Genomic DNA, 14,800 nt, shown 5'->3' with positions numbered 1-14,800 from the left:
ATTCCTTCTGCAAGGAAAAAGTTTCTCTTTCTATTCATCGTTCTCACAATTCCAATTTGTCCTCTCAATAAATTGCTTTAGTAGTATAATGTGGAACCCGCCAACTACACAATTTCGATGACTCACCTCCATAGTACTTTCCCGTCCAAAATTTTCTACAAAGTTATTAAGCTTGCCCTGTTCTAGTCATGGTCCCTTTGGAATCATTACAGAAAGACTACAAAACATCGCAGATACAAACAGATGAAGCATTCAGTCAGGACCCTGTAAAGCAAAAGAATCCTTCTATAATCCCTATTAGTATCAAAGTAGTGTTTAATGGCTGTGAGTATGTCTAAATTACTTGTTATTTATATAGTATCAGAGTGTCTTCTATTACAAATTTCAGTTACGGAAGCAGGAGATGCGTCCGCTAGCTTCGAACTGCATGGTGGGAAACTTGTTCAGCTTGATGGTGATGCCAAATTTATGGGAGGAAGTGTATTCCAACTTACAGACAGCTCAAAGGGTCTACGTTCTGGAAGTGCAGGCAGAGTAGTTTACATGAACACAATTACGCTGTGGAATTCTTCAACTAAATCATCTGCTAACTTCACCACTCATTTTCAATTCCAAATCAACTGGACTCCCAATGGTGACAATAAGTCTATTGATAATGGTGGCGATGGACTTGCTTTCTTCATGGCGGCTCCAGAATCTGGTAATCACCTCGGGTACAGAACTGATGGTGGATGGCTCGGCCTTTTTACTCCAAATAAAAATGGTAATTTATCCAACAAACTTGTAGCTGTTGAATTCGATACATATAGCAGTAATCGGGGTGAAAATAGCAATCACATAGGAATTGATATCAATAATATTACATCTAAAGCTTCTGTTCCTGCAAATCAAAGATTGAATAATGGCAAGATATGGAACGCTAGGATTGATTACTGTGGCAATGAAAATATGTTGAACGTATCTGCTGGATCAGAGGGACAAGTATCAGTCCGTTTGTCATATGAGGTAAATTTGACAAAATATCTTCCTCAATGTGTTGTAGTGGGGTTTTCAGCTTCAGCCTCTGAGTCAAGTGAGATTCATCGACTAATTTCTTGGAACTTCAGTAGTATTTTATCGAATTCGTCTGGAATACAGTCATCTAGAAAGAAGAAAATTTCGTGGAAAGCAATCATCATAGTCAGCTCTGCCATTTTGGTTGCAGTGCCTCTTGTTTCCTTTGTCTTTTATCGTTATTCCAGACGAAACAGAGAGAAACAGCAGTCCGATATGGATATGGCACTGGATCATGTTCCACGGAGATTTACTTACGCTGAGCTCAGTTCAAGCACTAGTCGTTTCAGTGAGCAGAAAAGAGTTGGTCGAGGAGGATTCGGAGATGTGTACAAAGGCATTTTGGTGAAATCAGATGAAACGGTTGCAGTGAAGCGCATATCTGCAGCATCAAAGCAAGGGAAAAAGGAGTATCTTGCTGAAATAAGAACAATCACTCGCCTGAGGCATCGCAATTTGGTTCAGCTGTTGGGTTGGTGCCATGAGAAAGGTCAGCTGCTGTTGGTCTATGAATATATGCCTAATGGGAGTCTAGATAATCTCCTTTTTGGTAGAAGGAGAGGAGAACTACAGTGGAACCACAGATATAGAATCGCCACTGACATAGCTAATGCACTGCTTTATCTTCATGATTTATGGGATGAATGTGTAGTACACAGAGACATTAAATCCAGCAATGTTTTGCTCGATTCTGAATTCAATGCGAAGTTGGGGGACTTTGGATTGGCACGACTGGTGAAGCATGATCAATGGCTTAAAACCACCAAGATAGCAGGCACTTTGGGGTACCTCGCACCCGAATGTGCAGTCACAGGAATATCTAGCACAGAGTCAGATGTGTTCAGCTTTGGGGCAGTTGCTTTGGAAATAGCCTGCGGAAGACCGGCATTAGATCATAACCTCGAAAGCCCTAAAATACGTCTTGTGCAATGGGTTTGGGATTTGTATGGCGAAGGCAGGTTGATCGATGCAGCAGACAGCAATTTACTTGGAATATTTGATAGGGTAGAATTGGAACAGCTGATGATGATAGGATTATGGTGCTCTCATCCAGATCCTGCTACAAGACCCAAAATAAGGCAAGTGCTTCAGCTCTTGAACTTTGAATTGCCTATGCCTCGTCTACCCAGCACACTGCCTAGAGCCACATATTCTCCTCTGGAACAAGGTTTCTTTCCTCACTCGTCAGATTTTGCTGCTCCTCCCGATTCGGGCTCTAGTGATATACCAAGATAAGACAAGTATTCCAGATCTTGAACTTTGAAGTACAAGATAATGTTTCTTTTCTCAGTCTTCAGGTCTTTCTGCTCCTCTAGATTCAGCTCTAGAACAAGGTTTCTTTTCTCAGACGTTAGATTCGGGTTCTACCGATACACCAAGCACTTCCTCTCAGGTGTTGGCGTCAAGCATTGGCAAGTACGTAAATTGAGTGCCTTATGATTTTGTAGCTCGGTTATTCGTGAAAATATATATACATAAGAACATGTGTATACCATCTGTCTCAAGTGGTACATTCCATAAAGTTCAGAACTTCTATGTCAAGTATTTCTCTCTTCATAGGTTTGTAATAGCCGCAGTCAATTAGCCCTGTTTTGCAGTTGTCAATTTTCAGTCTCGATATATTTCTAGTCCTTCCATCTTATCCTTTCATTCTCACTTCTAAGGCATGCACAAGTTAGGGTTTTTTAAACATGTTTTATGTGCTGTGGTTTTGGGTGTCTTACAGAATGGTGCCTATATCCTCTTTGTATGCTTATTTTCTGGGGACAAAAGTAGTAACATTTTTTTTTTTTTTTGTACTTTAGAAGGCTCTTGTTTGGTTTTTCTTGAAAGCTGTGAAAAATTATTCGAATTGCACATAACCAGATAAATGCATACATATCTTCTTTTAATCTTTTATCAAATCTTAATCGATAATACAATCTTATCAAACACTAACGGAACCAATCTATCTAATTTAACTTGTATTCCTAATAACAAGATCATTCTTATAACTACAATCTTGAACCATATAATTGCATAATGAAAATCGAACATTTAAATTGCTGACCTCCTTGTTATTATATTTTAATGCACGCTGAGAAACAAAGAGAAAATATTATTACTTAAATAGATCTATACACCTAAATCTAAGAAGCAATATCAGATAACTCCACTCCACTCCAACAACTTATGTAAACTAAATTATTTTACACTTACCCATCTATATAAAATGAATTGAAATAATTCACATACGAAGTCCCTGCACCAGAATACCTTATCAGTTGTGGGTTGTACAAGCGGGCAGTAAAACTATTCAAATAGTGAGAATAAGATCCATTGATTTTGTCTCCAATTAATCTTTTTAGAGAAAAGCAATACAGAGTTAAATAGTTATTCCTACGGAATGGCTTGTATCCTTTGTCGCAGTCCCTCTTGCATTACTGCAGAAAACAACGTGTCTTCTGCTCAATTGAATTGACATACAGCTATCGCCGGGTAAATATAATATTCCCTAGCATATCCTGCAAATAAGCCCACAGGTTTTGTCATCTCAATAATTTGCTTTAATAGTTGTATCATGGAACCCGCGGGCAACAACTGACAATTTCAATGGCTCTCTCAAATGAAAGATACCTGTAAAAGACACCCCAGGGGCCCTCCATTATGAGCACAGTATGAATGCGCCTGAAAAATGTTTTACTAGCCCACTAGATTCTCCATTCAAATAATCAGAAAGATTCTCCATTCAGATAATCAGTTTTTTCTCTCAGCAATCTTTTCTGCTATGAAGACACAATGAAATAGGCAACAATCTACATATAAGAGCATGATAAAAAGAAAGGAAAGGAAAAGATCTTTTGTAGTTCATGATGCCAATAATTTGTGTATGGGTCTACGGATGTGTTACAAAAATATAGGGCTGTCTTATTGTCCTTGCGGGAGGCACCTAACTACATTAATACCTACCACTATATCATGCAAAGTTCTCACATGGAAGTATAAACATGGGCTAGGTCAAAAAGTTAATAGTCAAAAGTAAAATTTGTATTCTATTTTGGTCAAAAAGTTATAAATAATTAGTTAATTTTTGATGATTAATTCATTTGATTATTAAATAAAGTGATGTTTTGAATATCTCTTTTTGTTAAGACAAATAGAATAAGTCTTTTATTTTTTCAACTACAAATGTTTATTTAAAAAATTCTTTTGTAACTTCCAATTGATAGATAGTCAAAATTCAACTAATCACAAGAAAGCAGTGGTGCATTTGTTATTAAATTAATATAGTATTTTGTTTACTTTGTGAAAATACTTTCTATTAATCCAAAGAATATATATTTTACCATGTGCAATCATATTTGTTGTTGATTATTAAGTTCATATATTACTTCAAATTTTTAAATGCAGAACTTCTTTATATAAAGAAAAGTGAGACATGTGTGAACTTCTTTATATAAAGAAAAGTGACATTGATCATACTTAGAAATAATAGTTTGCAATCATTTTTTATAATTATTTTTGTTTTCATAATCACAATCTTATTGTTATTGACACTCCCAAAAGTAATCTCAAAATTTGAATAAATACAATTTTCAATTTATATTTTATGCATATTTTACCACTCATCTCTATGTCATGCTTTGACTATCATTTTGATCATTTTTTATCCTTGCTTTCTTATATATCTGTTGACTTTGAAATTATATCTTCTTATGTTTGTCAATTATTCATATATTATATTATCAAACATTATATTTTTTATGATGTCCTTAACCATCAATTTTTTATTTAAGATTTATTATCTTATTTTAAAACTAATCTCTTCTATATGTAAAAGAAATAATAAAATTATTTTGAAACATTCATTTATTATTTCCATTTCTATAATAATTAAAAAAAAAATATTATTATGTTTTTGTGCTATTTATATATGTTAGATTTAATTCCTTAATCCTCTCACTATTCTATATATTACTAAGCCTACACCTATTTTTAACACTTTTCATTCTTATTACTAAATTCAAAATTAAAAGAGAGTCAATGGGCCCTTGGTCTACTGGTGAAGTTGAAAGGCTCTAAATGAGCCCACCAATGATCAGGTCTTGCTAAGTGCAAGGCTCCGACATCATAAGGGATGAGGCCAAGATCGTCCCCTGGGCAAATTTGAATTTGCGGAATCGGGTCAAGTCTGGACCTCCATCAAAAAAAAAAAAAATTAGAAGAGAGGGTCTTATAGTGGAGTGGGGTTCAATAGCTTTTAGTATGTCACACGTACTTGCTATATATATGGAGCATCACACTGTCTTCTATTACAAATTTCAATTACAGATGAGAAGATGTGTCAATTAGCTTTGAACTATAGGGCCCAAAACTTGTTCGGCTGTACGGTGATGCTCTTGTAATGGATGATGTAATCCAATTTACAAATAGTACAAAGGGTTTAGGCATGGGAATCTAGAACCCAACAAAGAATGTTGCAAAAAATACATCAAGAGCTAACTACAACCACCACACAACCAAGTCAAAACCAATAGCCATCAAAGGACTGGATGAGCCTACAACAAGACCTAGGCCATTAAGACCTCAAACAATCATAAATAGAGGGTTTTTTGAGGCTTCCTTAACCTTTAACATGGGTTTTACCAAGGCTCCCATAACCTTCACTTCTAGGGACATAAAATTATTACAAACTAAACTTACTAGAAGAATGGGTTTTGAAAAGGCTTCCAAATGTTTCATCTAGTGAAAGAAAATGATCCCTGCAAACACCAGAATCTTGAACTCCATATTGGTCTCCACCTCCATAGGAGATGAAAGATAGAGGAAAAGATTAAAGGCATACACACCATCATTGCAACTAAAGACCACCAATAGTGTGGCAAGAGCCCCCACTAAGTAGCTTCCAACATCTCCCACAAAGTCATTCTCTACCTCAATAAGAGAAGCCACCACTTCAATAGGATCTGCAAGAGAGGAAAAATGAAGCAAAGAAGGCCAATCTATGACCAAATCCAATTGAGTGTTCTCCACCTCTATAGTAGAAAACATCCCCTTAAAAGGAGAAGGCTAGAGGGGAGCCAAGGAAAAATGCATAGGATCCTACAGATGAATACATGAATATTGAAACCTCAAAGCTCCAAAAACCACAACGAATCAGATAACACCAAAAAACCCACAAGAATCCTTAACCAAAAATTGAGAAGAAAAATGAAAATGGCTCTATAAGAAATGGATCCTAGAAGCACAAGTAGGGAAGAAACGAAAAGCCTTTTACAAAAAGTGGAGAAAGCTAAACCATGACTTTTCCAACACAAGGCACCCAAGACTCTAGTAGCTCGAAAGAAGAAGACCATCCAGACACCCATCTCTTGCAAAGGCCAAGGGGAACCACCAACAAGGGGCTGGCCACCACAAAGAAAGGAAAAACATGGGCTAGATCCCCATCAAATCCCATCTACCAGCCAAAAGACAAATGGGTAGGTCCAAGAAAAAAGCACTGCTGCTCCATCCGTGCAAAGCAAACACCAATTAGCATGAAAGGACCGGAAAATCTAGTGCAAGGCACAAAGGAACAATTGTTCACCACATGAGGGAGAAAGGTGAGAAGGCCACACCCAAAGAGGGGAGCATGCTAGAACAGCCTAATAGGGCATACCACCTCACCAAAAATGCAAAAACAACCCCATAAATTCATGAACCCCTAGACAAAGAAGATCTTAAAAATAGGGGACAGTGAGCCAAACCCTCTAGGAGAAAATATATAGACCCAACGAGACGAAAAGATAGATTCGAATAAAGTCTTAGGGAACTGAGCACACAATTCCCAAAGGGTGCTATCAAAACCAACCAAAATAGTTGCCAGACGATCTAGGAAAGAACAGACTAGAAAGCCACCCAGCCCTTACATCCATGAAGAAGTAGGTAAATAGAAAGTCTGCATCTCCCTAGCTCAACATCATCCACTTGCAAATCCTCATCTTCTCCATTACGTCTTCCCACACATGAAACCCTAGGTCCTCGGCTACTCCCTCTCTCCTCCATTTTTGTGCCAATGTTGATGTTGAGCATACCCTTTTCATATCAATCAAGCGAGTTTCACTGACTAGTTTCTTGGAATTTCACTAGTGTTATTTTTGGTTCATCAAAAATAAAATCATCAGGAAGAGGATATTGGAGATTGTAATCACAACCACTTCATTTATTGTGTTAGTTGATCCTTTCACTCCGATTCTTAGATCTGCAGATTATCGAGAACATTAAAGATGTACATTAATAGATATAACATAATAGAAAATCCTAATCACAGGGGACACTAAGAGTAGTAATAGAGCTCTAAGTGAACTTCCTAACTAAAATTCGATGAGCATAAAATATAGAAAGGAGCTAGTTGATTTCACTAGTGTTCAACCCAAATCTAACGCCATGCTCTGATTCTCTCTTCTTTTTAGCCAACATTGTGCAAAAAGGTGTAGAGGTTGATAAAAAGGAAGAGGATGCCTCACTAAATCACACCTAGAGATTGTTAATGTCACTATGTTTTGATGAAAACATTCCCTCTTTTATATCCATGTTGGTGGATAGTTTTTTCCTCTTTACGAATCCTTCATCCTCAAACTTCAAATATATGATAGAATTTTAATCCTCTACCATTGTGATGTGGATATATATTAATTATGGGGCAAGAATTTTCCTCATCTTCAAGCTACTTGGGGTTGTTGGGCAATGACTTAGACTCTATTTTCTTCTATGAAAATGATGACTACTGATTCCTTTGCATTAGAATGTAACTAACACTAGTACCATCCACTTTCTCATTACGATCATTTCCTAGAATATTTAGATTGGGTGAGAGAGGAGAAATTAAATCTTCAAATCCTCCTAAGAAGAAATGAGGTATAGGTCCTTTCGATTCAAATAATCTACATGAATTCCTACCATTTTCACTAAGGATACCACCAAGCACATATTTAGGGCCATCCACAAGTTTAGCCTCAAGATCATTCTATGCATCATAAAATTACTCTTCTCCTATTTGCAATACACCATCTTTAGTTGAGCCTTCATAACTAGTATCCTCATCACCATCTATATGATTCAATGGGTCAGACAACATTTCTAAGGATGAAGATTAGACATCATTTCTTAAAATATATTATTTTGCACATGATATTATGCTACAAACTCTCTTCATAATATCATGTGCAAATATTTCCCAATGATTGCACATGATATTAATCTAATCTTTTATTTAGTTTTCAACAAATTATTTAAATTTTTTTAAACTTATCAAATATTTTAGTTTTTAAGCTTATCATATATAAACATAAACCTTTCTAGTGCAATCATTGGGAAATACAACAAAATAGGTAGACCCACCAATAGAAGCTACGTCCATTGGACCAAATACAATTAAACACTCTAGCTCCAATGACCGCGTTTTATGTTCCTTTTTATATAAGATAATTTTCTTTTTCTTTTCATATATACAATTCTCACATGTTTCCAAATCTACCAATTTCAAACCTCATAGATGATTGGTGCAAAATATCAATGCCTTGCTTCCTCATGTGATTGGGCCTCTTGTGCTAAAGCCATGTGTCACTATCTTCAACTTCCTTCATAGCTCCCACTTCATTATTACTCTGTACCACATACAAAGTTCTTTATTTCTTACCCTTATCAATTACCAAGACTCCTTTTGTCACTATCCATATACTTGATTTCAAAGTAATTCTACATCCTGAAGAATCCAATTACATTGTTAAAATCATGTTTTGAAGCTAAGGGACATATCTAACATCTTTCAATAGCCAATTATTTCTATTTTGTATTTTCAAAAAATATTCTCTTTGCTAACAACATCACAAGACTTATTATCACAATGATAGATCTTACCAAAATTACAGCTTTAACTTTTTTCAAATACTCCTATTATGAAGTGGAATGAAATGATGCTTTTGAATCTAACACCTAAGTATCTACTATAGGTTGTCTTTTGGTTAGAATAAGATAATAAACATCATCTTCATACATGTAAGATGAACATCCCCAAAGACCTTTTGATGTCTTCACAGTTACAAAATTGAACAACACATTAGTGAAGAGGGAAATAATTAATGGTGCCACCACCTTCTTGTCCAATTTCTCCCATTCTTTATTGGACATTATATATGACTTATTTGGTTTTCACTCTAGAATTATTTCTCTATTGGCACCAACAAAACTTCCAATTGTACCTTCCACATTCCAATTTTTTGCCCAAGAATTTTTCAATTCTCCATTTATCTACTTCTTCCATTTTCCTTCAATTTAATCACAACTTTTCTTATAGTTTATTCTTGTCTTGGATACCAATTGTTTTGATTAGGGGAGAAAATAGGTTTTGAGGAGATCAAAAACTACGTACAACAAGTTTTGAAGGGACTTGAAACCCTAGGATTTATCATGGATCCATAACCAAAAAAGGAACACTGCCAAAAGATACAACAAAGACAAATAGCACCCCAGCCACAACCTCACAAGTCTTGGATACCAATTGTTGAGTTTAATTATTAAAAAAATAGTAATAAACAACAAAAATAACAATAAAGATAATAAAAAATAGACAAATAAATAAATTACAATCACCAATAAGGCTACATCCATGGGAATGTAGGAGAATATCTTTACTCATTGTTTCTTTAATCCAAAATACATGATTTGGACTCATAATTTATATGAATATTTAATAATTCAAACATGATGAGATTGGGAGAAGGGAAAAGGAATCGTTAGATGACTACTTTTCACATTCTCAACAAATTCATGGCTCATTAGTGAGATTAGATTGTTCAAGGATTATCATTGGCAAAGATAGATGTGTAAATCAAATTCTCCTTGTGTCATTGGATTAGAAAGAGAAATGACTAATGGGCACTTAATGTCTAAAAATATTTGAAGGGAAAGTGTTGGCATTGTGTTGTCACTGATGTCAACCGGTATGGGATGAATACTGGTATGAGAGATGTATGTGAAACACTGTCATGCAGGAGTTCAATATGAGATACCCTTGATATCACCTTGTGTTGCAGAACACCAGTAAGGTAAGAAAGAGCATGCCACTCAGAGGAATTATCACTATAGTCACTGGTACACAAGTTAATGCCTAACTTGTGTGGATGAGATTAATAGGTTACCGATACAGTGTATCACCGGAAAGGAAAGGATGTCAATTGGTAAGTGATGTGTTGACATGGAGAAAACAAATCAACCAAGTGAGTAGCTACCAACTAGAAAAGGTCATGACCAGTGTACAAGCAGGATGGGCAAGGTGCTTGAGATGTTTGTAATGAAGAGGCATAATTCTACCTAAACCACATCAACACAGGAGGAGAAGGATGAATAGGCCATCAGTATACTGTGAGGTTGCAGAATAGAAGGAATCCCACTGGATGAAGATGCAATCATCATGAGAAGAAATGAATGATAGTGAATGTGCGCACACCGGATCACATGTGCCTGTTTGAAGATGTGCTGCATAAACAAGGAAGTTACATGAGTGCATTGTATGATGGAGATGGAATAAGGTGTCACTCTCACCGGTAAATGGAACTTATCTCTTATTATGCAAAGTGTGCATCTTAGTCTTGTGAGATAAGGAAGATGAGGCAAAGGCAGGTATTTTGAAGGCTCACACCAGATCTATCGGTGAATCAAAGGAATGCCTCAAGTACATGAAATCAGGATATACATTGGATTGAATGAGAAGGCATGTTCAGATGCTAGTACGGATGAAGAGTAATGAGTTTGTCACTTTGACAAACCGGTTGAGATATGGTCCGAGCTGATCAGGGAGAAGGAACGACTGAGTAGATGCAGATAGAGAAGAATGGCTTGATTGAAGATGGATTTTGTGGAAGTTTGATGACATGGTGTCCTCAAGAGTGTTTACCGGTATGTAAGTCCACCGATAATATGGACAAGGTGTAGATGCAAAATAATCCCCATCTAATGAAGTTGTGCACAAGACAAGTTATCAAGAGTGCTCACCGATTGAGTAGTCCACCGGAAGAGATGCTGAGTGCAAGGGACATACTGGTTTGAGGGTTTAATCAACAGGGTTAGTATACTGGTAGATGAACCTAGTAATGGAGTTGGTCGGTGATCCAATCCATACTGACATAGAAAACCTAGCAGAGGTGGATGTGGATACGGATGCCATGTGGAGATGAATAGGAAAGCATGCAGAGGTCAGTGGAATACCGTGTAGAGATAGGTGTTTCTACTATTATGCATTTAATATGGATCACGTGATTTGTGGATCAGATCATAAAACTGTGGCTTGAGGAAGAATGAGTGACAGAGACAAATTAGGGAGTTGTTGGTGTCTGGATCTAAGAAAGAAGACTGGATTGTGAGAAGACCTCGAGAAGGAAACAACAAAAAAATTAATGGTGTTTTGACAGAGGTAGGTTGAGAGACGAGGTCATGGTTGCTAATATTAGAAGACATGTATTGTAAGGTGAGTTAATGATAGAGATGTGCAGTTGGTTGTCTGGGAGATCAGATCGGACAATATCCGATTGGATTTGTTTTGTCTCGAGGTTGATGAGGAAACCTGATAGGGAGGATCATAGTTGCTTGAGTTAGCTTGACTTACTCTAAGACTTTCTTCCTAGCCTACCCCAAGAATTCTCCTCTCACTACTCCCCTAATCCACTCTAGGTCCTCACTACCAAGGTTTGATACTCTTCTCTATGTAAATTCACTTTCTTAAATCCACCAACTCACTAATCCACCAGATCTCACCAGCCACCTTGCAGGGTTTTCTCTACCATGGATTATACCTACAACTTTTGCTAAGTTGTTTTCCTCCTCATGATTGGATCTTCTCTCCCTTTGATCCTATCTTCCTCTGATCTAAGGCTAACAACCTAGACTCCAATCTACCCTGAAAGTGATTCCTCTTGGTCACTAATACCTAGTCGGGCTATCATCAAGCTCGCCTAGGGCCAGTCTACTGAAACGGCCAACGCCATTCCCTGGTCTGCTACATATAGAACTCTACTATACATGACTGGCTCTTCTTGACAACCTCCAATAGTCATGTGGATCCCACGATGGAGAATCAAGACAAAGCCATGTTATAACTACTTGTCACCAACAAAAATCAAGAAACATAATGACAACTTATTTATAGAGCCGAGCTTGGCACGAATTCAAAATTGGAACTCACAAAACACAAAAAAGTAACATTTACTCTATCATACTGGCATTTAAAGAGTTAAGCCATTATTTAGAGTTTTCAAATTGAACTCTGAGAAAGAAACTAGAAAATGGTCTTCAATTTGTTATTCAAAAGATGTTCTTCATTCCACCTATCCAACCTCCTTCTAACCTCTATACAAAATTCCCATTGGGTCTTTTATAGCCTCTATTCCATTTAATGAAACATCCCTAATGGACAAGATCAAACTCGACACAATCAGTTTCCTGATGTAACTGTCTTTCAACCTCCATCAGGTCGTCGGGTAAGCACCGCAACACTTATCCCGACGTCCGATGGTGGTTTACAACTCACTTGTTTTTCTATCTAGTCATCGAAGTAGCCTCAAAACACTTACTCCAATGTCTGATGACATTTCACACATTGTGCACTTCCACATTGGTTTCCATCGGGTCATTGGGTTAGCATCAAGACATTCTTGCTGATGGCCAATGGTGCACTCCCAACAAAAATATTCCTTAGCGGGTTGTTGGTATAACTCTAAACATGTTCTATCGATGGCTGATGATGCGCTCCAAAATTTTTGCCTTCCCATCGGGTTATCAATGTAGCTCCAAACATGTGATACCGATAGCCGATGGTGCGCTCCAAACCGCATGCTTTCCCATCGAGTTATCAGGCAACACAAAAACTAGTCTTTCTGATACCCGATGGCTCCACTTCGACTCACTCCACTCTTTGACTTCTTGCTGGGTCCCACCAAGGTCGCCAAGTTGTGGGAGATAAACCTCGTGCAATTTTCCATAGCGGTATAGTGACCGACGTTGATCAACCTAGGACTTGCTCACCCGTTAGCTAGCGGTTTCATCGGGTTATTGGGGTAGATGGAAAATACTCCCGCCAATATCCGATGGTTCCACTTTGAATCACTCCAACTGCTGGCGACTTCGTCGGGGTAAGTCTCGCTGAAAACATGAATTTTCAAAAAGAAGACAAAAATGCACTCCAAGCTCCAAACAAACAACTTAATGGACTCAAACCAGTCCTTATGCCAAAATTGCCAAAATTGAAAAGGGTATTTTCTCACCCTTAGGTGCTCCTGCACCATACTCCCCACACAAAAAATAAAGTCCCCCTTAGGGACAACAAGGCGACATCAATGCCCAGTCTTTTGAAATCGAATTCTACAACCCAAGTGGCTTTGGCCTCAGGTAAGTTGAGCCACTTGATTAAGTATTTCATATACATGCCATGCCTCATTTGCTTCTTCACCCTAGAATCTAAAATCGGTTCCGCCTGTGGTTTAGAAACGGGTGGGACTAGAATATCACTGAGAGTAGTTTCCCCTTCTAGATTCAGTCCATCTAGCACTCCTACGAGACCTTTATACTGAACGAAGTCTTGGACATTAAACATAGGGGACAATGCCAAATCTGCGGGTAAATATACCTTAGAAGCATTGGAACCATACTTAGCCAAAAATTTTCAAGGACCTATTCACCTCATCTGAAGCTTACTAGGAACTCCCTTCTGCAATCTTGCCTTGTTCAGATGCACCATAACCATGTCTCCAACTGCAAATTGAATGTCTTTTCTCCTCTGATATGCTTTAGCTTTAATCCCCTGCATAGTGTCGACCAATGTTTTTTGCACTTGTTCATGCACCTCTTTCATAGACTGGATGAAATCCTCTGCATGTCCACTTTTTCCTTCCAGGCTCCCTAAATCTTGAAGTTCACAAACACCACGTTGGTGGAGTCCATAAACAATCTCAAAAGGACTCTTACCTGTAGTTTTGTTGACACTGTCATTATATGCAAATTTTGCCTGTGGTAGCACTTGATCCCACATCTGTCCATATTCCTTTGTCAGACACCTTAGAAGCTTACCCAATACTCGGTTAATGACCTCAGTTTGACCATCTGTCTACGGATGGTACGCAGAACCAAAAGAAAGGTTAGTTCCCAGTCTTGTCCACAAAGTTTTCCAAAAGTGTCCATAAACCTCACATCCCTGTCTGAAACTATACTAAGAGGCAGCCCATGAATTCTTACCACCTCTTTGAAAAATAAATGTGCAATGTAACTAGCATCATGCGTAGTCTTGCATGGAACAAAATGACTCATTTTACTAAACCGGTCAACAATGACAAAAATACTATCCAGGCAAGTCGTGGGTTTTGGCAAAGCTACAATAAAATCCACGTCGATGCACTCCCACAGTTACTTGGGAATTGGTAAAGGTTGGTATAGTCCAGCATTTGAACTAGTACCTTGACTCTCTGACACACAAAACACTGCTCAACATACTTCCTGATGTCTTTATGAATTTTCAGCCAATAATAAAATCTTTGCACCAGCTCAAGTGTTTTATTTAGACCAAAATGTCCACTAAGACTTCCCTTATGTTTTTCCTATATGAGATTTTCCCTCATAGATCCTCTTGGCACTCATAACTGACATCCCTTAAACAAAATACCACTTTGTAATTTTCATACTAGCTATTGAAATGATTATTAAACTCACTGCATACCTTGTATACCTCAGAAAAGTCTTCATC

General features: G+C 37.5%; 1 protein-coding gene across 1 annotated transcript; it reads left to right on the top strand.

Moving 5' to 3' along the window:
• The first annotated feature begins 207 nt into the window (after window positions 1-207).
• LOC131036465 (L-type lectin-domain containing receptor kinase IX.1) lies at window positions 208-2,703 on the top strand. Its single transcript, XM_057968360.1, has one exon. The coding sequence runs from the start codon at window positions 319-321 to the stop codon at window positions 2,287-2,289; it is 1,971 nt and encodes a 656-aa protein (XP_057824343.1). The 5' UTR covers window positions 208-318; the 3' UTR covers window positions 2,290-2,703.
• Window positions 2,704-14,800: the final 12,097 nt, after the last annotated feature.

The sequence above is a fragment of the Cryptomeria japonica genome, chromosome 7, assembly GCF_030272615.1.
Source record: "Cryptomeria japonica chromosome 7, Sugi_1.0, whole genome shotgun sequence".
NCBI lineage: Eukaryota > Viridiplantae > Streptophyta > Pinopsida > Cupressales > Cupressaceae > Cryptomeria > Cryptomeria japonica.
This window is presented reverse-complemented; position numbering and strand designations above follow the sequence as displayed.

Coding starts and splice junctions, on each gene's coding strand:
- LOC131036465 (XM_057968360.1), top strand. CDS start 319: ATGGCTGTGAGTATGTCTAAATTACTTGTTATTTATATAGTATCAGAG.